Here is a 26,065-nt window from a genome sequence, read left to right as displayed (position 1 = left end):
CCATGAGTTCTCATGTGACATGAGTATGAGAACTCCTCGTTGATCGTTTTCAGTGGACTCATTCGTTATTGAGCACCTACATGCTTGTCTTGGTGTCAATCACACCAATGACTAGAGACTAGTCACTCTCACTAAGAGAAGACATAGCATGTATTGATCTTAACGGACTGTCAATGCCCAATTGGCAATCCTATGATCAGGAACGTTTAGGATATGTATATGAAAGAGAATGGTCTCATGAATCTAACTTGTTTAAATTACATTCTCCTAATTACATATTCCTTGGACTTATCGTTTAAGCATATAACATTTATATGAGACGGCTTAAACAATAATCTTTGCCCTTGATATTAAACTAGATTAGTTTAACATGTGAAATGTCCGTAAAGTATCATCATATGATTGGTTTTAGGGCACATTTCCAACATGAAGTACTTGAGCCATCAAAGTACATCGTCCAGTAGTTATCGCGCGTTTTAACCATGTCGATTTCGACGTCGATGCCCCCAAAACCATAGGGGGAAGGGTGTTGAGCAAGGAAATCAGCCAGTGCTTGGCCTTTGACAGCTTTCTGGGGTACGTATTGCAACCTAAACTCAGACAACGCCATTGTCCACTTCCCAATTCGGCCTTTTACGATTGGTCGGGTAAGCATGTAGTGGATGATGTCGGTCTGGGCAATGACTTGTGTGACCGATGGGAGCATGTAATGCCGAAGCTTGGAGGTGGTGAAAAATACGGCGAGACAGAGCTTCTCAATGGCAGAATAATTGATCTCCGGTTGATTGAGATTTCGACTGAGGTAGAAAATAGCCTGCTTTCATCTGGCATCGTTGTCTTGCGCGAGGAGGCAGCCGATGGACTTTTCGACCGCCGAGATATATAGCTTGAGAGGCTTACCATGCCGGGGTGGGACAAGGACATGTGGTGTCATGAGGGAGACTTTGATTTGCGTAAACGCCGCCTGATGCTCGTCTTTCCACTCAAATTTATCTGAGTTCTTAAGTTTCAAAAGCGTAGAGAACGCTTTCATTTTACCAGCCGAGTTAGCTATAAATCGGCGAAGAAAATTTATCTTACCGAGTAAGGACTGTAGTTGTTTCTTCGTCGTTGGGGGTAGAGCATTGATGATTGTGCGTGCTTTATTTTCATCCACTTCAATCCCACGGTGATGCACGAAGAAGCCGAGAAAAGTACCGGCCGACACACCGAAGGCACATTTGGCAGGATTCGTTTTGAGGTTGTGTTGACGCATACGGAGGAAAGCCAATCGGAGATCATCCAGATGTGTCTTCCGGTGTTTAGATTTAATTACAACATCATCGATGTAGACTTCAACGATGGTTTCAATTAAATCATGAAATATGGTGTTCATTGCTCGTTGGTATGTAGCGCCGGTGTTCTTGAGGCCGAACGGCATGACAACCCATTCGTAAGTACCGAGTGCCCCCGGGTAGCGAAAAACAGTCTTGTGCACATCGGCTTCGGTAATGAAAATTTGGTTGTACCCGGCATGTCCATCCATAAAAGATAAGATCGCGTGATTCGTCGCGGCATCGATTAACAAATCCGAAATCGACATTGTATACTCATCTTTGGGAGTTGCCAGATTCAGATTTCTGAAGTCAATGCAAATGCGCAATGCACCACTTTTCTTTAAAACAGAAACGATATTGGCCAACCATTCAACATATTGAGCTGTCCGAATGAACTCTGCTTTCAAAAGCTGAACCAGTTCATCCTTGATACCGAGTTGCACTTCGATCGAGAATCGTCGAGGTGGTTAACGGAAAGGTTTACATCCAGGTTTAATACGTAACTCATGCTTGACGAGAGTGTTAGAAATATGCCCTGAAAGTCAATCTTTGGAAGAAACCTTTCAGAACAATAAATGGATGTATAGATGACTCTTATACATCAAATGGCAAAGATACTATTTAAGACTATCTCTATAAACGATATATGTCCTAAATGGTGAATCCATGGACAATGGATCGATTGAAGAAGGAATCTAATGAAGTTAGACTACAGAGACCTTCTTCACATAACCATCATGTCCAAAAGGTTCCTGGTCATAGAATTGTCGGAGGGATACTGACAATGCATAGACCGGTACATACTATGTCCGCTTCGATTAGAAGGATAGAAAGTCTCATCCCATTCGTGTAGTGACACTAAGACAAGTATGTAGGTGCTCATTAAGGGAATGAGTTCACTGAACACAATCGAACGAGAGTACTTGCATAGAGGTCTACTCACATGTCAAGCAAGTAACTCTAATAGTTGGAATAATGTAAGTAGTCCTTTGACCTGAGGCATCATCGTTGTCTTGTGGTTAAGTACTTGATCTTTGATTATGTCAAAGTCACTCCATCCGCGGGTGTCCATGGCATAGTCGGGGTTAAGCCACTTAGTCATGAAGGCAAGTGAATACGCAACAAGGAATCTCTAATCCTCGTTAAGAGAGGATGAATACTCTAAGATATGATTCTGGAATCTTCGGCCGAAGTATCGAGCGTAATAAAGGAAAGCGTTCCTATACGACTCAATGGAATCATATAAGAAGGAATAATCACATTAGGGGTTTGACATAATATATCCATACCCTAGTGATGTGATTGAGAGTATTGTTTTAGAGAAGGATCGAATTGCATTGTAATTCCAACTGAATAGGTTCTCCGAACAACTTCTACATTAGCTTGGGTAGCCATGATATATGGTTAGATGTCACTCATGGCTTGTGAGTTCTTCTAGATGATTAAATGTAGTCATCAAAGAAGAAGGTGAATTAAAAGTAAGTTTTAATTCACTAAGTGATTGGATTAAATATAATCATTGGATTGGTGCCAATCACCTCACTGCCTTGCTAATTAGAACCTAAAACGATTGTTCACCAATACACTCTTGTAGTGAGTAACTAATGGATGATGGAAATAATTAATTGGATTAATTAAGTGTTGTGATTAATTAGAAAGTCTAAAGAAATCATAAAAGCGATATAAGATCGTTTTGGGCTTAAAGAAACATTCGGGTTTAATTGGGCCCATTGGGTCTAAACCCATTGGGCTTTTATTCAAGCATTGGATGACTTGAAATAAATAAAAGCCCAAAGCCCAAACAACACAAAGGGGGCCGGCCAAAGGAGGGAGAGAAAGGTCAAATGTTGACTTGTTTCTTTTTGGCTATAAAAGGAACTTTATAGCAAATGTTTCATTAGGGTTTTTTGAAGTGTTAAAAGAACCAAAGAGAAAAAGAAAAATATCTCTCTAACACTCAAAGGGCCGGCCACCTTAGGGGGATTTAGCTAATCATCTTTTCACCCCTTTGGTTATTCCTTCATCCTTCTCACTACACTAGTGGGTGAGGATCTTTAGAGGTTTTTAATTTTGGAAACTTGAAGAGAACCTAGGAGCACTCATACTAAACAAAGTGGATGAGGCAAGGAAGGAGGCTAGGCTCAAGGACTTCAAGGAGCAAAGGGCTTGGAGGTGGTCCATCCTTGGTCTAAGATCTAGATCAAGAGGTATAAAACTACTCCTAAACTTTGTTCTTATATAAATTTGTTTTTGATGCATCTTACATAAACCTATGCATCTTGAAGGGGACTTTCATGACTAGAGCTTTGATATTATTTGATAACATGCTTCCGTTGCTTTCGTATATAAATTTTGAATTGTATATGCATGCTAGTCACTAGAAATCCCACATGAATCTCATAGAATTCCCTTCAAGTGGTATCAGAGCCAAAGGTTTATGTATGATGTGTCCTTTTGGATTTTATGTATATGGGTTTTAATTTTATGTATGACATGTTATTGCTTCATTCAAAGTATGTTTATCTTTTGTTTTTCAATAGTTGAAAAATATGAATCAATAGTTGAGAAATATATGTATGCAAAAAGGTGTTTTGTATGCATGAATGAAGAATGAGTTTAGAACAATTTTTGGGGTTTTGAGTCATTGGGGGGGCACGGCAAAAAGGGGATTTTGGCTATGTGTTTGTGTTTTTATTTTGAATCACACACACACACTTTAAAGTTAGAAGGTAGAGTTCTTGTCACTTTTGTTTTGGGTTTGAAAAGTCACCAAGAATATACAAATCTTGAAAATGTGTTCATGGTTTTGTTCTTGGTGTTCATGGTTTGGGTTTTGGTGAAAATGGTTTTATTTGGATTTTATGCATTGTTTTGTGGTTTTGGATGATGTACATACCATCCATAGCCATCTCAAAATTTATTAAATCCTAGACTTGACTAGGAGAATTTTCATCACCTTTTTCTCTAAAGTCTTTAAAGCAAAACTAAGTGACAAGCAAAATTTAATTTTTTCTACTTTAACTTGGTTTAATGCAAGATGGGTGAGACTTCCCATCTCCCCTTAATGTGGCCGGCCTCCCCTAGTGGATTACCCACTTGTGGGGTTATTTTGTAATTTTTGAAAAGTTGATATTTACTTTCAAGTATTTACGGTTTGACCCCTAACTTTTCATATTTGCATTTAGGCCCCTACTATTTTGAAAAGTTAAAATATTTGATTTTAATTTTATTAGTTGTTTAAACTCATAATAATATTATGCCCATATGCACTAAATCTAAATGTTTATGTTGCATTCCATATGATTATTTAATGTGATTAAATAGTTAGAAAAATGGGTGACTATGGACTTATGCCTTAAACGATAATTGAGCTATGAGATAAGGTGCTAAACTCAAATTGTTTGAACCTTGAGAATGTGTTTTAATTACTGTTTCAATTGGACCTTGTCACCTTGGACATTAATCTATCTCTCCCTCTTAGTATGTGTAATTTGTAGGAATTTGTACAAATCGGTTTGTAATTCTTATTACTTCTTAATCTCTTTTAGTTAGTTGATTCCCTCTAGTGCTAGACTAGAGTTTCTTTAACTATTGGTAAGGTGACATGATTAAAAGAGGGTTTTGTCATGAGATTAACGATTAATTGGGTCCAACGCCCTAATTAGCAATGAATGACCGTCTTTCATTTCTAATGGCTCAATGAAAATGTTTTAATTGGATTGAAAAGCACGTAATTAAATTGACACAACCTCCCCGAGTTCTTATTTAACAATGTTGGCTCGTTGTTGCAATAACCTAATAAGTCCATGGTCATCCAAGAGCCTAAGATAACTATAAAGTCCAAATTGAAAGGAATGCAAAAACCGTAGTAGTAGTAGTTACTTCCAATATTTGAAAAGTTCGTTTTTGATATTGATTTGTTTTTCTTACAACAAATAGTGGGAGTATCATACGCTACTAAACTATAATGAATACAATTAGTAGTTATATATATCTCCAATATTTTGAAAAATGTTTTGATATTGATTTGTTTTATGAAAACGAATAGTGGGGATATCATATGCTACTAATTTCATTAACTATTGGACTAGTAGTTATAATAGGACACAATTTATTTGAATGTGATTAAATAAATAAAATTGATGAGACCTTAAAATCCCTCAACCAACATACAATATTAAGTTGAAAGCGTAAGAGTGCTTTGAACACTTTTTCGTGGCCTTCCACCGTGGTAGGCTCCAATCGTTTATGACTTGTACACCGCCTTCACCCTATCATGGGGGAGTGCAAAATGCATGCTTATACTCAGGAGGAGTCTATATAAACATTTGATGAGGTGAAGGTAGGCAACGAGTGTGGCCAACATCGTATCATCGTGAGGTCATACTTGAACCCCTATCTAAACCGGCATGGTGGGTCGAAACTTAACTAAGAGAAATTGTGCCAACATCGTATCATCGTGAGGCATGGTTCTCTAGAGGCCAAAAAGATGGGTAATCACAAGAGGTTGTTGTGAATGGGTAATAATACCCTCTCATTATTATTTTTGCTAGCCGACATCGTATCATCGTGAGGTGGGCTTGGTAATAGTGAGCCTCCCATAACCCGCTAGGAGCTTTCTTTGAAATCTCCCAGATTCCATCTTGAGGGATATGGAATTTGCCAAAAATGGTGGGTGGTGTCATTCGGTTTAAAGACCCGAATCGTTTGACTTAATCAACAATCAAACTAATTATTTTATTGTTTATGTATTTAGATATGGTTGGAAGCACACTCACGAAAATACTCGACAAACATTGCCTAGAGGGGCACAATTTCCCATCATGGTATCGTAATGTCAAGATTCTCCTAACATTGGAGAAGATTGTTTACGTGCTAGACAATGCCCCACCTCACATACCTCTCGGCCCTGAGGCCACTGAGGATGAACGTGCTAAGTATGATAAACACGTTGAGGATGATACACAAGCCAAGTGCTATCTGTTGGCTTCCATGAATGAGGAGCTACAGAGACAGCACGAGGGCATGGACAGTGCATCTTCCATCATACTCCATCTTACGGAGTTATATGGTGAAAGGACGCGCAACCGTCGCTTTAGCACTATCAGTGAACTTGTGAAGACCAAGATGGTCAAAGGGGCTCCAGTGCATCAACATGTACTGAAAATGATAGGACTCATTGAACAATTGGAGAACCTAGGTACTCCACTTGACGGGGAATTGGCCCAGGACTTCATATTGGCTTCTCTTTCTGATTCATTCTCGCAGTTCGTAATGAACTACAATATGAATAAGATGGATAGTACTCTCTCTGAGTTACTAAACATGTTAGTAACTGCCGAGAAGACTATGAAGAAAGAGAACGTTGTAGGGACTGCTGCAGTAGCCTACAACAAGCCATCATCTTCCAAGGCCAAGCCGCAAGGCAAAGGCAAAGGGAAGGAGAAGAAGTCTCCCACTCCTAAGCCGCAAGGAGGAGTGAGGAAAAAGAAGGCAAAGGAGCCCAAGGGGACTTGCCACCACTGTGGAAAGGAGGGGCATTGGAAGAGGAATTGCAGGTTATACCTTGCAACTCTTAAGGACAAGCCACAAGGTATGGTTTATGTTCTTATTGTCAATTCTAATTGTTAGATCTTCTAAAATTTATATTTGATATAAAGGGCTAATTACTTGTATAATTGTATATAGGTGGAGGAGCCAAGTAGAAGAGGAACAAGCAAAGAAAAGTGTGGAGAAGGGTTCGGCCACCATGTTTTTTGCTTACTACTTAGGAAGTTTGTTAGGCATTTAAAGAGTCTTTAAACTTTCTTATTTTGTTAAGAACTTATTAAGTGGCTTCATATGATGGAAGACCACTATTAATGCCTAAATGTATGAAGGTATTTAATTAGTCTCTAAATGTATAGAGCTAATTCTTTTTGTATTAAACATTATGAATGTTTGAATTATCATATTAATGTAATGTGATGAATGCCTTCTAATATATTATTTCCTTAAAGTAGTGTTATGAATTGAATATTGTCTTGTTGTATCCTAGTTGAGATACAAGATTTATATCACTTATTGTAATGTGATAACCAAACTTTAGGCTTATCAATTATGGATAGATCTCACATGTAGGACATAGAAGGATACAATGAATCTTTAGATTTGGTTCCAATTGTCTACCTATGAGTCCTATAAGAATTGACAAAGATCTAGAGATTCCTTTCTTGAAGAAAAGGAAGATCACATTATAATGATATAAGTAATAAGAAAAATGTTTCTTATATGGTTATCACTTAAACCACAATAATCAAGATCATTCTTGATTCAATTAGTAGTTTTGAACAACTAATTGGGCATTCTTTAAATTGTTTTAAAATGTCAATTGTGTTAGTGATTAAACCAAGAAAGAAGTGTCTAAATCTATAAAATGTTTAAAGACTTTAGTCACTTAATAACGAGACATTAACTTAGTGAAGATTGAAACAAACGAGCTTGAAAGGTTTTAAAGCTACTACACAATGTCCTCTACCCGTATACTCCACGTTTATACATTTTGAATGTATGAAGTGATTTCTCATTAAAGTCATGAGAAATAGTGGGAGGTGTGAAAATGGATATAAACTTAAATATGATTGGTTTATAGTTGTCTAAAGAATAATAGTACTTGACTATTATTAAGAGTTTGTAATTTTAATTGTTAAAGGACTCAAGCTCTTCAAACGTTAAATTTCTATGTTGTGTAACATTCTAAAGAATAGTCTTTGAATGTTGGTTTCGTCAACCTAACATAAAATGGTTATATGTTGGGAGTTGTCCATCATTCTCTTTTATGAGAACAAGCTAATAACAAAGCCCATGGACAAATTTGATGAAACAAAGGGAAAATGAGTCACAACATATAGTTTAACAACAAGACAATCCAAATTCAACATCTTATGTAACTATAACGCTCTATGTAGTTTTGATAAAGAATTATATCAACCACCTAGAAGGAATGGTTGAGTTTCTATATCCTTAGTAGGAGCCATGCTTCCACTAAAGATTTGGATAATTCTTATATGACTACATTAAAGGTCTTAGTATGACTAAAACTTGTAGTATGGTGTATGACACCATATAATTTAAATGAATAGACTTGACAAAGCAAGTCACACATTTCAAAAGGAATTACTTGAGAAGGAATTCTTTTGTGTATGATTCGTTTAAATAACTTGTGTTAGCTAGAGTTGTTGATAGTCTCAAAATAGTTGAGACATCATCAATAAGCTAATGGATCTTAATGATTGTCAATAGATCCAAGACAAGTTAGTGGGAGCAATATGCATTCAAATCAAGAAAATATAATTGTTAAGTTTTTGAATGACTGCTAAGTTACAACAAGGCCAGTGGGAGTGATGTCATAATTTGAGCAACAATATATGAATAAAGTCTATTTGATATACTTGATAGAACATAGATGTTACTCGAAAATTGACAAAACATGACACGGTCAATTTTGAAGTATAGACTTGAAATTGGACTTATTGATATAGTGAAATTGGACTTATTGATATAGCAAGGCTATCTCAAGGATGTTATTTGGGGAGATTAAATCTCAAATGTTGAAGATTTAAGAAAGCATTTTCCTATATGATAGAAAAATCACTTTCGTAACCCTTATAATGAATGTGTCACAAAATCACAAAAGGGACACATGTATGGACTTGTGAGTAGATATCCAAAAGTGAGGAACCACAGGGGTTGTCACTTTAAGATATTACTATATCCCAGGATCAGAACCAAAGCAACTGATAAAGTATTATTGCCTTTAAGAAAGGAACATCAGAGTAGGACTCTGGAAGCGTGCATTCACTTAGGTTATTAACCAAAGTGAAAATAACCCATTTTAACAAATGGAACTTCATAATGGATGAAGTACTAATCATATGAATGTATTGTAAGTATTGTACTACAATGGTCTCAAGGTTGGAGCAAAGTTTGTATAAAGTATACAAACGAAATATATGACGATATATTGTTTTAGAAACTGCTTCAAAAGGTGTTTAGAATGGAAGGGGTTCTTTTAGAACCAATGATTGAATCCAAACCATAAGGTCGTTAGTAGGACACTACGACGTAATGGGGCGATAGCTCAAGCCATGGAATCAATGTCTCATCAAAGTATTCGAACACAAGAAAGAGACATCATCAAATGTTTTGGAAACATTTGATAAGTGAATCCCTTTTAAATAAAAAGGATTAATACATAACCAAGTTAACCTACGAGCATAAGCTCTCTCAACTAGCATGTATAAGATACACTAGTAATTGACTTTAGTGCAAGTGGGAGATTGTTGGAAATATACCCTGAAAGTCAATATTTGGAAGAAACCTTTCAGAACAATAAATGGATGTATAGATGACTCTTATACATCAAATGGCAAAGATACTATTTAGGACTATCTCTATAAACGATATATGTCCTAAATGGTGAATCCATGGACAATGGATCGATTGAAGAAGTAATCTAATGAAGTTAGACTACAGAGACCTTCTTCACATAACCATCATGTCCAAAAGGTTCCTGGTCATAGGATTGTCGGAGGGATACTGACAATGCATAGACCGGTACATACTATGTCCGCTTCGATTAGAAGGATGGAAAGTCTCATCCCATTCATGTAGTGACACTAAGACAAGTATGTAGGTGCTCATTAAGGGAATGAGTTCACTGAACACAATCGAACGAGAGTACTTGCATGGAGGTCTACTCACATGTCAAGCAAGTAACTCTAATAGTTGGAATAATGTAAGTAGTCTTTTGACCTGAGGCATCATCGTTATCTTGTGGTTAAGTACTTGATCTTTGATTATGTCAAAGTCACTCCATCCGCGGGTGTCCACGGCATAGTCGGGGTTAAGCCACTTAGTCATGAAGGCAAGTGAATGCGCAACAAGGAATCTCTAATCCTCGTTAAGAGAGGATGAATACTCTAAGATATGATTCTGGAATCTTCGGTCGAAATATCGAGCGTAATAAAGGAAAGCGTTCCTATACGACTCAATTGAATCATATAAGAAGGAATAATCACATTAGGGGTTTAACATAATATATCCATACCCTAGTGATGTGATTGAGAGTATTGTTTTAGAGAAGGATCGAATTGCATTGTAATTCCAACTGAATAGGTTCTCCGAACAACTTCTACATTAGCTTGGGTAGCCATGATATATGGTTAGATGTCACTCATGGCTTGTGAGTTCTTCTAGATGATTAAATGTAGTCATCAAAGAAGAAGGTGAATTAAAAGTAAGTTTTAATTCACTAAGTGATTGGATTAAATATAATCATTGGATTGGTGCCAATCACCTCACTGCCTTGCTAATTAGAACCTAAAACGATTGTTCACCAATACACTCTTGTAGTGAGTAACTAATGGATGATGGAAATAATTAATTGGATTAATTAAGTGTTGTGATTAATTAGAAAGTCTAAAGAAATCATAAAAGCGATATAAGATCGTTTTGGGCTTAAAGAAACGTTCGGGTTTAATTGGGCCCATTGGGCCTAAACCCATTGGGCTTTTATTCAAGCATTGGATGACTTGAAATAAATAAAAGCCCAAAGCCCAAACAACACAAAGGGGGCCGGCCAAAGGAGGGAGAGAAATGTCAAATGTTGACTTGTTTCCTTTTTGCTATAAAAGGAACTTTATAGCAAATGTTTCATTAGGGTTTTTTGAAGTGTTAAAAGAACCAAAGAGAAAAAGAAAAATATCTCTCTAACACTCAAAGGGCCGGCCACCTTAGGGGGATTTAGCTAATCATCTTTTCACCCCTTTGGTTATTCCTTCATCCTTCTCACTACACTAGTGGATGAGGATCTTTAGAGGTTTTCAATTTTGGAAACTTGAAGAGAACCTAGGAGCACTCATACTAAACAAAGTGGAGGAGGCAAGGAAGGAGGCTAGGCTCAAGGACTTCAAGGAGCAAAGGGCTTGGAGGTGGTCCATCATTGGTCTAAGATCTAGATCAAGAGGTATAAAACTACTCCTAAACTTTGTTCTTATATAAATTTGTTTTTTATGCATCTTACATAAACCTATGCATCTTGAAGGGGATTTTCATGACTAGAGCTTTGATATTATTTGATAACATGCTTTCGTATATAAATTTTGAATTGTATATGCATGCTAGTCACTAGAAATCCCACATGAATCTCATAGAATTCCCTTCAGAGAGTGCGATCTAAGCCAGGCATTTCATGGTAGCTCCAAGCAAAACAATCTTTGAACTCCTCAAGCAGGGCACGAAGTTCATCTTTCATAGGTTGGGGAAGCAAAGCACTAATAAATAAAGGTCGTGGGTCATCGACCGCCCCAACATTAATTTCTTCCAAGGGGTCCTTAACTTAGGGCCGATTGTCTTCGAGCTCGGCCGGGGCAGCTTGAATTTTGTCAAGAGATAAGACAGGACCATTATCTCATTCGGCGAGGAACTCGACGAGGTTAATGCCTGAATTTGGTTGCTTAGATATAGTATACCAATGAGCCAGCAGTCGTTCCATAGTAGATGAAACCATGGCCCGACATTTTTCCTGATGGGTATCAAACATCGGGGTCGGGGATGAAGTTAGCTAAACCGAGTTTCGCCGAATCCTGGTGGACAGTTTCGGCACCAACCTCGATAGCTTTTTGAACAGAAATCTAAGTCGGCCGTCCTTCATCATTGAAACTCTATAGGGTGATGTAGCCGACGTGGTCATCATAATACCGTGCTTGGATCATGTTAGCTTCGAAGGGCTAACTATCGGCCAGGTGAACAATGACCGATTTACCGTCCCAAAAAACGAGCACTTGATACAATGATGAAGGAATACAGCTGGTTTGATGAATCCAATCTCGACCGAGCAGTGCATTATACTCGGTCTTGGAGTCGACGATGAAAAAGGCGGTCATGTGATTACGACCGGTAATGTTTACCGCTAAAGGAAGTACCCCATTGGTTTGGGATTTGTCTCCGACGAAACTGGTCATCGTGATCCCGGAGGGAATAAGTTCATCATTGGAGTGACGTAATGCCTTCATGAAGTTTACAGGCATGATATTGACAGTGGCTCCACAGTCGACAAAAACTTTGGAGACTGGATACCCTTCGATATGGGTCGTTACATACAATGGCTTAAAATGATGAAGTTTGGCTGATGATGAGTGAGGAAACAATTCGGCTAAAGCTGCCTTGAGGTTGTCATCTTTTGTTATCGACTCGACTTCAGCAACAGTTACAAAATCAATATGACCGGCTTCCTCGGTAATTACGTCGCCATTAAGGAAATTCGGTTGAGGTGTGCTCGATTGAAAATCAACGAGCAAAACATGGACTATACTGATTTCCATGTTATCCAGGACCGACGGGCCCATCGGGTTACGATCATCCTCTTCAGCCTCTTCTCTTTCCTGGTTACCGACTGCGGCATCTGCTTCCGTCGGAGTTGTACTAAGAGACTCATCTGCTCATTCTTCAATGGTTTGTTCCCGCGGTGTCTCTTCGGAAGCCTGTTTGTTCTGTGTAGATGCCTCAGGTGCGTCTGAAATCGGAATTGTCCCTGGGATTGATGCCAGGATACGAGCTTGCTCTTGGTACATTATACGGGCATCCCTGGTGTTGAGATAGGCATCCAACCGTGTAACTCATGTTATTTAATCGACCGTAAGGCCGAAGAGAGAAACGGTCGAAAAGACTTCGAAGTGGTATCGTAAATACTAAAGGTCCTTCATTGAGAAAGGAAGGTCGGCTGCATCGATATCAGTATATGGGTCGACTTCAAAGCCAAGGACTCGAGCTTCTCGTATGTGCTGGAACCTAGCTTTCAATCCTGGGTCTGAGGTATTCTGAATAATTCGCTCGGCATCTGGGCAAGTTAGGACGAGATCGATTGTATCTTGACATGCTTTCGGCAAACCATATAGATCGTTGGCGGAATGTTTTTTATGAAACTCTCGCATATATTCCAAAGCCTTCCTGAGAAATGGTGGATGTAAATTTCGTCGAATTTTGATCAAAGGTTCTTGTGTGGTTGGCGGGGACAGTGTGCTTTCAGCTTCTTGCCTGAAATGCTCGAAGCATGCCTTTATTTCTCCGGGCCAAAGAAGAAGTTTGATCCATTTATCAGCCTCTTCAAATGTGGTTTCAACATCTCGATTGACTAGCCGTTTCCCTTGAACCAGCTCTGTCATAATAGTTGGAGATGGTCGTTCATCATCATTGGCAACTGTTTCCTTCGGCCGCCATTTAGGGACTGAAGTTTCTTGGGCTGCTCGTCGGCGGGCCATGCTGTCTATTATTTGGTGCCAACGTTTCTGGGATTTGGACAGTGCAGTGTAGACACCTTTTGAAGATTGATATGTATACCAATGCTGGTCTCGAGGTTCGGGAGGTTTGAAAGTTTTTTGGCTCTGCGATGATTCCGAGCTGCTAGAATTGCGTATGTAATAATCTTCGTCATAAAATGGAGCATTAAAATCGAGGCGCCGTCTGACCGAAGGTGTTTCTTCCACCCGCACTTTAGGGCCGAACCTATCAAAAACCCCTTGATGTTGGCCTGTGTTGAGCACTTTTTGCCGTGTTGCGGCTGTAGGTTGTTCCATTATAGCTGGAGATAACTTTTCCTTTGGCTCGACGTTGACATTTGCTTTACAATTTCTGCATAAAAGCGCCAACCCACCTTCTTCGTCAATGTTGTATTCTGTCATGGGCTTGACAATAGCGAGTCCCGTTAGAGCTGTAGGTGGTTTGTTTGAACGAAAATTAGCAGTGAAACGTGGCCGAGAATTCTGATTCACAAAGCGTTGCGTTGTAACGGTTTCTGCCTTCCCTTTTCCTTTGTCCTTAGGTAGGCGTGCATCTACCATATTTACTGTTGCCGTGGGAAATGGGTCAGTATCAACACTCATCTTCTTCTCTGGAAATCTGAGTTTGCCATTATCAATCCAGCTTTGGACGTTGTCTCGAAACACAACGCAATTATTTGTCGTATGTTTGCTTGAATTATGGTATTTGCAATATATCTTTCCTTTAAGCTCTTCGGCCTTGGGAATGTTATGCCCAGGCCGAAGTTTGATGATCTTCACTGATAACAATTGATCAAAAATTACATCGGCCTTTGTAATATTAAAAGTATAAACTTTTGAGGTTTTCATTGTTTCTTCAGTGGCCGAGCTGGTTTTGACTTCCTTAGAGTCAATTTGAGTCAGTGCCTTGCAAACATATGGCTTATCTATTACTATCTCAGCCGCGTCCACGCTGACGCATTCACCTTCGGTCGATGCGTAACTAACAGTGGGATTTTTGTAGATCGTCCCTCAAGATGGAGCTTTCGAAATCTTCTCTTCGTGGAGCAAATAATCATATTGCTCGACATGCTGGGCTAGTTCATACATATCCCGAAAGTTTGCCCCCAAGAATTTCTTTTTGTATTCTACGTCAAGACCGTTCAGAGCAAGTCTGACGAATTTGACTTCGGGGAGAGGTACTCGGCACCAATTCCTGGCTGATTTAAATCTGGTAAGATAATCCATTGGTGACTTGTCAGATGCTTGAGCCATCCTTGCTAATGAGGACACTAACATTTCCATCCCTGGCCGATAAAACTGCTCATGAAATTTCTCGACCAACTTCTCCCAGCTCTGGACAGAATTCGGTGGGAGGTTGATATACCAAGCAAATGCTGAACTGGTCAGCGAAAAGTTGAAAAGTCGCAGCTTGTGAAAGTCGCTATTGACATCTCCGCATTGCGCGGTGAAACGAGCCACATGTTCTAACGAGGATAAAGATGATTCTCCGGCGAAAAGGCTAAAATCTAGGATTTTGAAACCTCTAGGGTATTCGAACTGTTCCACATAAGCTGGATACAGATGTATAAATTTAGGGAACTTCGACCTTTTCTTCATGGCCGAATCGATCATCCGTTAGACCTCGGTCATATCGACGGGTGTTGCTTCCACTCTCTGGTCGGATCCGTCTGACCTACTATTTGATCCTCCTCATTTTTCCAAGTTAATTGGTTTGAGATGAGCAGGGATTGACTCGGCTGGTGCAATTGGTAATAGATTATTTCTTGGTGGCAAGTGCTGGGCAAGATCGAAAGACCTACTGTCGCTAACCTTACTAACCAGTATTTCGAGTAATCTAGTTTGTGCCTCACTGGTATTGCGTATCACGTCATGAAGTTTATCGATTCCTCAACTAAACATCTGTTCAACCGTCTGAGATTGCTCATCAAGTCGTTTTCGAAGAAACGATCTTGTTGGTGGATCAGATCCCTCGCCACCATCCTCGTCACAATCCTCCATTATCCCTTCATTAAGAACGCAGGTGTTCCTATTAGGGATTTCAAGACTGCGAAACTGATCGCCGAGATTAACTTCCCTTTCTCGACGAGTCGCGCTCGTGGACTCAGGTGTCACGGCGCTAATGGGATTCTGCACCTGCGGCACACTTTGTTCTATGTTCTGAATTGGCAAATCGGCTATTGATTTTCCCATAACTGTTTTCTTTTTTACCGATCGCGTTTCAATTGGCATGAACTTCGTAGTTTAGCATTGGGTCCCACTGGGCGTGCCAAAATGTTGACCCTAAAAACTACCAAGCCTACGTGGCGCGCAAGCTGAGTAATCTATAAGCTAACTACGTCATTCGATGAATGCGGGGCGTGCCAACTCGTCGGCCGAGCTCGGCCGAGGAGTAAATTTGTTGATGTTGCGTTGGGTGCGCAACTGACTTCTGCATCTCGCGATTGTGACCGAGGAAGGAACACGTCTCGGCCTCTTGGGTTCTCGAACTTGAAGACAAGGCTACTATTCTTACGAAGTTCACGAATCGCCGTCGTTGGATTCGATCACAGTGATGGTATTCGTCAGAGTAAACTCACGCCGAATCGACACCAAAGTGTAAGGGCACAAATACTCAAAGCAGATATGAGTCTTAATAATGAACGTGGTTCGGCCGTCTGAATGCCGAACTTTGAATCCTACTTGAGAGTATCCAATCATAAAATAACTTAGCGTGCAATACGCCGAGCTCAGTAGGCTGTAACACCTCGCTTCGCCGAGAAGGCTAATGAGATGACCTCAATCAATAAGGATTCAGAAATCCTTCTTGACCGAGACTTGGATAGGTAACCAACCGTCCTCGCTGCGGTGCTGTTGATGCCAACGGAAGATACTATGAGATCGGCTGATTTTACGGCGATAGAGCTATCTATGCCGACTAAAGATGTCACCGGTTGCTTTCACAGTGCTGTTGATGCCAACGAAAGATGTGTCAGTGAAAGGAGAAAATAAAAATCTCAAAGTTGTTGAGAAAGTTTGCGCAGGGCAGTTGTATGTTGAATTGGAAGGGGCTCGAACGATGCACAGCCTCCTCTGTTTATAGCACCGGATACCTTCAAGGTTGAGTTAAAAACCTACCCGGATTAGGACTTCTTCTCCCAATCAAACTCCAACTTGACCAATCCTTTTTCACTATACTTTTGAACTCAGTCCTATATCAAGCCGGATTCACTTCCGGGTTGTTAATCTCACCGAGACTCCTCATTGCACCAGGATTCGACTCGTCTTGCAGCATGACTTAACCGACCCAGGTTTGGAAGCCCACGACCTAACCGATCTAGAACTAAACGATCCCTGATAACCTTGTCGTAAGGCCTTCTAGGCCGAGAATGATTCTCTACTCGGCCCAAGCTGATATTTTGGGCCCAAACAGTATCTCAACTTTTTCTTACTAGAAATAAAAAAGGCACATGGTCATGGGATTATGGTGAGATTAATACCAAACATGAGACTGAATTAAGCTAAACCAGGTTAATTAACTTGATGGTCTTATTATAAGTTTCCCCTATTTGTTGGATCTGTCAAAGGTATCAACATCTGAACTCATAAAGTAAATCAAAAGGAAAGCTTCCTTAATTAAAGAGAAACGTGAATGAGAATAAGGTAGAACTCTCATAGTTTAAAGGTAGATTCACTCTACAACTTCTCTCTGACCATTCTTTTGACAAAGAAGATATATGAGGAAAAGGAATACAAAGTGCAATGGCAATCAGCATTTTATTAGGCATTTTCTTTTCATCTCTTTTTCTGGTGAGGGGATTCTGAGTTCTTTCTATAAAATACTTCCTCACATATGTAACGAGTTATCTTTCTTGCAGACGGACATATGCATATAAATTTTATTTTCATAATCGATCTTAATGATTTTAAGGATGAATGGCTTATTCTGCAAGGTCTTAAAAGTTATGTACACGTGGATTGATACGGAATAGTGAGTAAAAAATATTAAGATAAATAGGCAAACAACAAAAATGGGAAACAAGTAGCAGTTTGGGTGGATCGAATTTGACACTATCTTGAACGTATCTTGTTTTGGGTCTTGGAAGCATTACAATTTAAGTTTAGGGTCCCCTCATGAGAGTATTTGCAATGGCCCCATATATTCTTGTGTACCTCTCTCGAGTTTGATCGATCAACTTCCAATAGTCCAACTAACTTTTGTACATTACATATGATGTATTGATCAGTGCATGGATCTGACTCTGATAGGGAGAAGGAAGGACAACTGCCTCTGAGTGGTGCAGTGAGTCCTACAATCTATTATTTCAGTTATGATATGTTGCCATCTGAGATTCTTTACGAACTAAGACCATTCAATCATTTCACAACCCTATCAACAAATTCATATTACCATCCAACGCGTTGTGTTCCATGTTTGTTAGCTCTAGCCTCTAATGCGTTTAGTGGTTCTAAATTTAGAAAGCGCTTTCACAATTATGAGAATATTTGTTTTTCTGTTAGGTTGATAGAGTATGCTACTTAAGTCGCTTCAACACTTTAACTATAACGCTTTATGCATTTAGTTGTGCATCCCCGGCTTGCCTATTTTTTGTATATATAAAACAAAAACTAGGATTGTAAGTCGGTTCAAAACAATTAAATCTTGTGTTCTGTTTTGTTAGGGTTCATGAAAGAAACAACCAATCTTGCACGTTGGTATTTTTTTCACAAGACAACTCTAACTAGATTTTATTCGCTTGAAATGAAAATTCATGTTAGAAATTTTGCTTTTAGAGAATTATGTGTACTTTTTTTTACTCGGTTGGTTTACAATCCTCTAAGCTTGTGCATCATGTTAAGCATATATTCTACTAATTATCAATTAATTTTAGATTGAATGCTCTTATTCTAACGCGTGACATGAAATTGTTTTGTTTTTTGTTTGTTTGAGAAACTAAAATACTTCATAATGACCTGCAGGAACCACCTTCTGACCTTGTTTGACTAACTATTCCCTCTTAAACAACATCCCTATAAGAAACTCTTTAATTAATAAATAAATACATTGAGTCTCTTGTGCCTTTCCTCGTAATTTATATAATTAATATAAGCACATATGAAAAGAGCATATGAGTAACATAAGTTTAGAGGTCATATGAGTAACATCTGAAGCTCAAGGATCAAATAATTCAAGCCTTTAAAATTTTATTTTATAGTAAAAAACTATTCTAGCTTTCAAAAGTTTTTAATAAGTTCTTTGCTTTTGACCATGAGATCAAATTTTTAAGACCATAATTATTTGATCATTGGACTCCGAATGTATAGATCTAGAGAGGATTTGCTTCAAGGTCATATGACCCAACAAAGCAACAAACCAGATCAGTCTGGCCTGATTTTTTAGGATTAAGTACATTGTTATGTTTCATTTAGAATTAAGTACCAAAACTCTACCTTTTTCCAATAACAATGTATAATTAGAATAAAGGGGAAACATGAGGTGAGGTGAGCCTATTATTAAAAGGGAAGTTGGAGAATGAGAGGAGTAGATTAGTCAATAAAGGGCAAAGTTGGGAGCAGTGGATTAGCTATTGGGATTGGGATGCTACATTTCTGGTGAGAACAAAGGTTTGTTGCAGTGGCTCAAGTCTCGTCTTTAAAGCTTAGCTAATACCAATGCCCTCCAAAAAAAAAAAAAATAGTGATATTGGTCCATTCTCATAGTGAATAATTGTCCAATTATCAATTTTGCAGAGATTATTAGATGTTACAAGTTGTATAAGCTTAATATGTATGTTAATGAGTTTATCTCTCTCGTCACGTGATGAGATTTATGAATGTTACACTTGATGATAGAATTGATTTTCTCTCGTTTTACACCGGACCTCAATAGTACAGTTTATAATTCATTGAGCATCTGTCATGTTAGACTTGTGCCCTGCGGTCACTCATGGATTTTTATGTAGTGTGCATAAATTGTGCAACAAACTTTTGGTCAAGTCACCAGACAAGCCAGACTGCAAGAGTAGTCTACACTGCAAAAATAATACAACTGGGCAAAGAAAAAGGGTCAAGAAAGAGAGAAAAAAAATGAAATCCCAATAAAATCAGTTTCCCACAAAAAGGATTTATTAACCGGATATGATAGCCGCACATAATTTTTCTCCTTATTGCACATTTTTTATTTTTTTTATTTCTGGTATTGAAACAATTGAATAGAACAACGAATATAATTAAACAAATGTAGTTATCGCTTTTCTTTACCAGACGACACTATGATAACACCGTGATATTTTATACCGATAACACTATTACTATACGTGAATTAAAATTTTCAGAAAATGATGACCTGATTGGTTGTGAATACAATACAACACTTAACATTCTCGTTTCATACAAATTATTGATATCCCTACGTCAGTTAAAAAGTGGGAAGCCAGTACAGATGGATCAAATTTCCATGTGAATGCCCAAACAGGATGGTAGAATTTAAGGCCCCTGCAAAACACGTTATGGGCTCCAACTCACTTCCGTGTCCTCTGCCCTACACTCTCCCGTAATCACCAGAAACAATATTCCCCCTCCCTCCTTTCCCTTCCTAATTATTTCCAATTTTCACAAACTCCACCTAAACTCCTCACTCAGAGTTGGCAGAAAGAAACCATCTCTTCTGCTCAAACCCCCAACCTCAGCTTCCTTAATTACTCCTCTTAGATTTGTTCACCAAAACAACAATCTGTAGTTGGTCACCATCTCTCTCTCTCTCTCTCTCTCTCTCTCTAAACCTTTTTCTACCCCATGAACCTGTAAACCCAGCATCTCGTCTTCACCCAGCTCAAGAAGCAATCATGACCTGGTGGAGGGTTGCCTTCAATTTTCTTCTTCTTCTTCTTCCTACAACATTTGCTCTCAACTCAGATGGGGTCCTTCTGCTTTCCTTCAAATACTCAATCCTCAGCGATCCGCTCTCAGTCCTCGACTCCTGGAACTACGAAGACGAAACCCCATGTTCCTGGACTGGCGTCACGTGCACCCAGCTGGGAAGCCCAGGGACCCCAGACATGTTCAGAGTCACCAGCTTAGTCCTCCCCAACAGCCAGCTGCTGGGTTCAATCTCACCCGAGCTGGGTTCACTCCAACACCTTCAAAGACTCGATCTTTCCAACAATTTCTTCAATGGGTCTCTGCCTGTCGCCCTCTTCAATGCCTCGGAGCTTCAGGTCCTCTCTCTCTCCAGCAATGTGATCTCCGGCGACCTGCCGGATCAGTTGGTCTCCGGCCTCAAAGGCCTCCAGTTTCTCAACGTCTCCGACAATGCATTGGCCGGAAGAATCCCAGAAATTCTCACTTCTTTACAAAACCTCACTGTAATTTCTCTAAGGAGTAACTACTTTTCTGGGAATCTACCCACTGGTTTTAAGTCCATTGAGGTTTTGGATCTCTCCTCCAACCTCCTCAACGGGACTCTGCCTCTCGACTTCGGCGGTGAAAACCTGCGCTACTTGAACCTCTCCTACAACAAAATCTCTGGGAAATTTCCAGTTGGTTTCGCGAAAAGGGTTTCGGAGAACTCGACTATTGATCTCTCCTTCAACAATTTGACCGGACCGATACCGGACTCGCGGGCTCTGCTCAGTCAGAAAACAGAGCAGTTTGCTGGAAACAGTGAGCTTTGTGGGAAGCCATTGAAGACCCTCTGTCCCATTCCTTCTACTCTGTCCACACCGCCGAATATGACAACTAGTACCAGTTCTTCTCCGGCGATTGCTGCCATTCCCAGAACGTTTGATACCGGCCCGGAAACGAACACTTCTGGGGGAGCAAATGGGAATCGGAATCAGTCGCAGAGCGGGTTGAAACCTGGCACGATCGCCGGCATTGCCGTCGGAGACTTGGCCGGAATAGCTGTACTAGGATTGGTGATTCTCTATGTCTACCAAGTTAGGAAGAGAAAAAGTCTCAAGTCAAAGGGTGGTAGTGCCAAAGACCTGGAAAATAAGCCAGAAATTGTCACAAAACTAGACCCAGATGAAAAAGGTATGCACTTTCAGTTTTGGAATTGATATTAGATAGATACAATTTAATTTAGTACATTTTACTCAAAATTCTCATATGATTTCTCTCAATATTTGATATATTGTATATTTTCGTTAGGCGTAGTGATCGTCACACTCTCGGTTTCTCCTTTAATTTATGAAAATTAAGCCTAGGAAAAAAAAAAGCATGAGCAGAGAAAGCAGTGCGAAAATCACTTCCCTTCCCCTCACATCAGTACTAACGACATTAGATACAATTTAGTGCATTTCAATATTTTGCGCAATTTTTTATTTTCAGACAGTCGATATTTCTGTTGACATTGAAATATACGATTTTGGATACAATCTAGTACATTTTACACAAAATTTTCCCTTAATTTTTCTCCAAATCAATATTGTGTGTAGTTCTGTATTTTCGAACTCTTGATAGTTCTGTGAACACCGCTACTTAATACGTTTGACACAACGCAGCAAAATCTGCGGCATGGTCATGCCTAACAATCAAAGGGGAAGAAACATCAGAGGCAACAAGCTCAGACAGTGACCATGATGATAAAAATGAACAAATGGGTTGTCTGCAGAATCAGAACGGGGAGTCTCAGAAAAGTGGCATCTTAGTGACCATAGAAGGCGGGGACCAACTGGAGCTGGAACTCGAGACACTGCTGAAAGCATCAGCTTATATATTGGGAGCCAGCGGCCCAAGCATTGTGTACAAGGCAGTGCTGGAGAACAAGACTGAGCTTGCAGTGAGGAGGATAGGAGAGTGTAGGGTTTTGAAGATGAGGGATTTCGAGAGCCAAGTGCGTGCCATTGCAAAGGTGAGACATCCGAATCTGGTTAGGGTTCGTGGGTTTTACTGGGGGGACGATGAGAAGCTTGTTATCTATGACTATGTCTCCAATGGCAGCCTTGCCACCACCACCAACGGTAAGCTCTGTTTCCTCTCTGTTTTTTGGCGTATGTTAGTTAAATTATATATTGTTTTGCTAGGAGCTAGCAAGTTGCCTTCCAAGTTTAATTGAAAATTAAGCCAACAACTTAATGTTTTATAAGAACAATTTTATATAAATAAATTGTCATGATTCTTTGTTGTCTTGTACCTCTGTTTTCCTAAACTAATCAACTTGTTTTGGAGTGTTTTATGTAAATCCAATGTCCATTTTCTAGCTTTATTAGCTAATCTTTTATTAAAATAAATTAAAAAAATTTGTATCAATCTCTGTTGTCAGTTTCTTAATCACCATACACTCTGTTTAATCACAAGTTCCAAATTCCAAATTAGTGAACCATGATATACAAAGATTCATGGAAATCCTGCTACAAAGTGTTGAAATAGTAGAGCCCAGAGGGACCAAACTATATACAAGGTAGATAATGTGGCAATTACTCGTGTCTTATGGTCACATTGAAAAATTTCTGTATTTGTAGTCAATAGTTCAATTGTTATATGTTCCAGTGTGGAACTTTGCTTATTTAGTGTTACTTATCCCTTGTGTTTTCGGTGTGTCAATTCTTATAGAAGTGTCATTGATCTCAAACATATATGAAAATTTTGTAGGAAGAGCTGGGTTGTCGCCGTGTCATCTACCTCTCCAAACTCGGATGAAGATCGCAAGAGGGGTTGCGAAGGGGCTGGCTTACATCCATGAGAAGAAACATGTTCACGGAAACATCAAACCTAGCAACATCCTTTTAAATCCTGATATGGAGCCCATAATTAGTGATTTCGGCCTTGATAAGCTGATGTTAGGCAACATGATTAGTCATAAAGCTAGCGGGTCAGCTCGGGGGTACTTCGGAAGCCTAAAATCCACGGCCACTCGTGAAGGTACACATGACGCGCTCCCAATAGGCAGCAGCCCCACGGCAATGTCATCCGCAGGGAATGCATCTTCGCCTTATCAAGCGCCGGAGTCCCTAAAGAACTTGAAGCCAAACCCCAAGTGGGATGTGTATTCATTTGGTATAGTCTTGCTTGAGCTTCTCATGGGAAGGATACCTTCAGAACGAGAGTTGATTACCCAATGGACACCCGGTTCGCTGACGGAAGAGAAAATTCAGATTCTAGTAATGGTTGACGTGGCGATTAGGGCTGAGGTGGAGGGGAGAGAAGATGCCTTGCTGGCTTGTTTGAAATTAGGGTTTAGTTGTGCTAGTTTTAGCCCACAAAAAAGACCAACCATGAAAGAAGCCTTCCAAACCCTAGACAAAAGTACTCGTCCTTGTTCCACATCTTGAAACTAATGATGCATTGGGTCCCACAAAAGTGGCCTTGTGTTATGTTAAAGCATGCGTTTTGCTTTTGTTTTGCTTCCGTTGAGTTGAACGTTGCATGAAAAGCATTAGAAATATTAATATTGTTGATATAGTTTAATAAGTATTAAGTTTCCGTCAAAGTTTCTGTTACTGTTAGTGTTGTAATCCTCAATGCAATCTATAAACGTAATATGAAATCGTTTAACGTTTTGTTCTTTGTTCGACGATGGTGACGGAATTCTTGTTTGCTTGTCAAATTGAATACTTGTAGAATTGTTTATTCTCCTCAGTGAAAGTAGCAAGCAGCAATCAAGAGATGTCTTTTTTCATCTTGTTCAATTTTGTTCTTCCTCTTTTTGCAAGGTGGTCAATTTTTTTTTTTTGAACAAACGATATTATCTTATACTAAGGGGGAAATGGTGGGCTAATAATAATGTGGTTCAAAATCACATTTGGCAATAATCGAACATAAAAGCTCTTACTTACAAATGACGAGGAATACTCCTAGACCGTTGTGGATGCAAATTTCTTCCTCCTTAATTTTGGACAAAATTGCACCTACAAAACAATTAACACCTTAGGGTTAAGGCCAAGAGCCTCACGCGCCCACGATGAATTGAGGGGAGGGGCTTTGGCCGAAGAACCTCCAATGCCAAAGTTAGAATTTAGAGAGAAAAGTGTTTGGAGGGTATTGGGAATTTTGCAAGTGTCTTGAAATGATCTTTTGGTGAAAATGGGAGCCTATTTATAGGGATAGGGTGTAACTTATGGTTTAATGTGTGATTTAATGGATTAATTAGGCAATTAATCCATTAATTGGTTAATCAACACATTTTTGGAATAAATATTTTGGGGGTTATGTAATTTATATGGGATGTTTTGAAGGTTATGAAATAATTATCTTGTGGAAAATATAGGATGAGGATGGATGAAATAACTTTGAATTTGTTACCTATTTTGGGCACTTTTGATTTGGTTGAAGGATGATTGCTTGCTACTCGCACGTAGGAATCCCGTTGTACCTCAAGGGTAATTTTGTCATCTTTTGTCCAAAAATCCACGTGTCGCCTTGTAATTATTTTTGGCTCCACAAATGCCCCCACACCTGTTGGGCTGCTCGTAGGAAAGGGCAACAAGTCTAGAGATCATCTTGCTTTAGGAAACGTATGATTGCTTCCTATATTGATATAGATTCCCTCTTTAATAGGAAATTAGATCCTTCTAAGAAAAGGAAATAAATTTCTCTCAAAGTCTATTTAAGTCCACCTTAAGTGGGTTATTAAATCAACTTTGGAGAGCGATTTACCTACCCTACAAGAGAGAGAGAGCTTAGAGGATATTTGTTCCCCCTCTTCTAGCAATCTTCTACATCTTGCATGTGCAAAGGATCGTCTTTCGTTGATTTCTTCGTCTTCTCCGTGTCGCACCGATGTAAGAAAAATTCTTCTTCTTGGATAGTGCTATCGCGGGGCAGCCGTTGGGGTGGTGCAGCACGTCGGCTGGCAGGGGCCAAAAGTCAGCTCAGCATGGGCCGATGAGGTGTTGTGGCAGGGACCACTGCTTTAGGCTGCTTAACTTGGCTAAAGCCATGGGCAACTTGCGTTGTTGGGACCGCAGATTGAAGCTTTGAAATGTAGTGCTAGGTGAACCACATGGCTCATGTCCTTTGGGCTCTTGGACCTGATGCAGGCCAGGCCGACGATTGAGAGAAATAAGGAGGTCGCATGCCTTATGAGCTGCTGGAATGTTGGGCATGCAGGCCTACCTGCTAGAATGCTAGGTTGAGCTCCCCTGCTGAGTACCGTGAATGGCGTTGGCTGCTTAGTTCTCTTCGCCGGGAGAAAGGTGGGCTGCTTCCGAGAGATAAGGTAAAGAGGATCGAGGCGAATGCATTGGCTCGTCTGAACACTGTCGTTGAGCCTATTATGAATGAAGGTGGAAAGAAGATATCTTCCCCGCCTACTCAAGAGATACTGGTTGAGGAAATTGAAGACTTCATCCGCTACTTGTATGGGTCTGCCTATTGCCGAGAATCCTATGATTAACATGACTTCTTCCAATGGGAAGGAAAATGAGGCTGCTAGATCTGAGCATGTGGCGCCTGCCATGTCGAGAATGGCTTGTATGATTGATGATAGTATTGCTCAGTGTAAAGGTCTTG

General features: G+C 39.6%; 2 protein-coding genes across 2 annotated transcripts; one reads left to right on the top strand and one right to left on the bottom strand.

The window, feature by feature from the left end:
- Positions 1-14,644: 14,644 nt before the first annotated feature.
- Positions 14,645-15,826, bottom strand: LOC139196108 (uncharacterized). The gene is made up of 2 exons (XM_070821769.1): positions 15,545-15,826; positions 14,645-15,172 (listed from the first exon to the last, which is right to left on the bottom strand). Exons 1-2 carry the CDS (start codon positions 15,824-15,826, stop codon positions 14,645-14,647), a joined length of 810 nt encoding a protein of 269 aa, XP_070677870.1.
- Positions 15,827-20,026: 4,200 nt separating this feature from the next.
- Positions 20,027-24,114, top strand: LOC103436437 (receptor protein kinase-like protein At4g34220). Its single transcript, XM_008374866.4, has 3 exons — positions 20,027-21,646; positions 22,117-22,575; positions 23,207-24,114. Exons 1-3 carry the CDS (start codon positions 20,458-20,460, stop codon positions 23,884-23,886), a joined length of 2,328 nt encoding a protein of 775 aa, XP_008373088.3. The 5' UTR covers positions 20,027-20,457; the 3' UTR covers positions 23,887-24,114.
- The last annotated feature ends 1,951 nt before the right edge of the window (positions 24,115-26,065 follow it).

The sequence above is a fragment of the Malus domestica genome, chromosome 05, assembly GCF_042453785.1.
Source record: "Malus domestica chromosome 05, GDT2T_hap1".
NCBI classification, from domain to species: Eukaryota; Viridiplantae; Streptophyta; class Magnoliopsida; order Rosales; family Rosaceae; genus Malus; species Malus domestica.
Note: the sequence above shows the minus strand (reverse complement) of the source record. Positions and strands in the feature narration are given on the sequence as shown.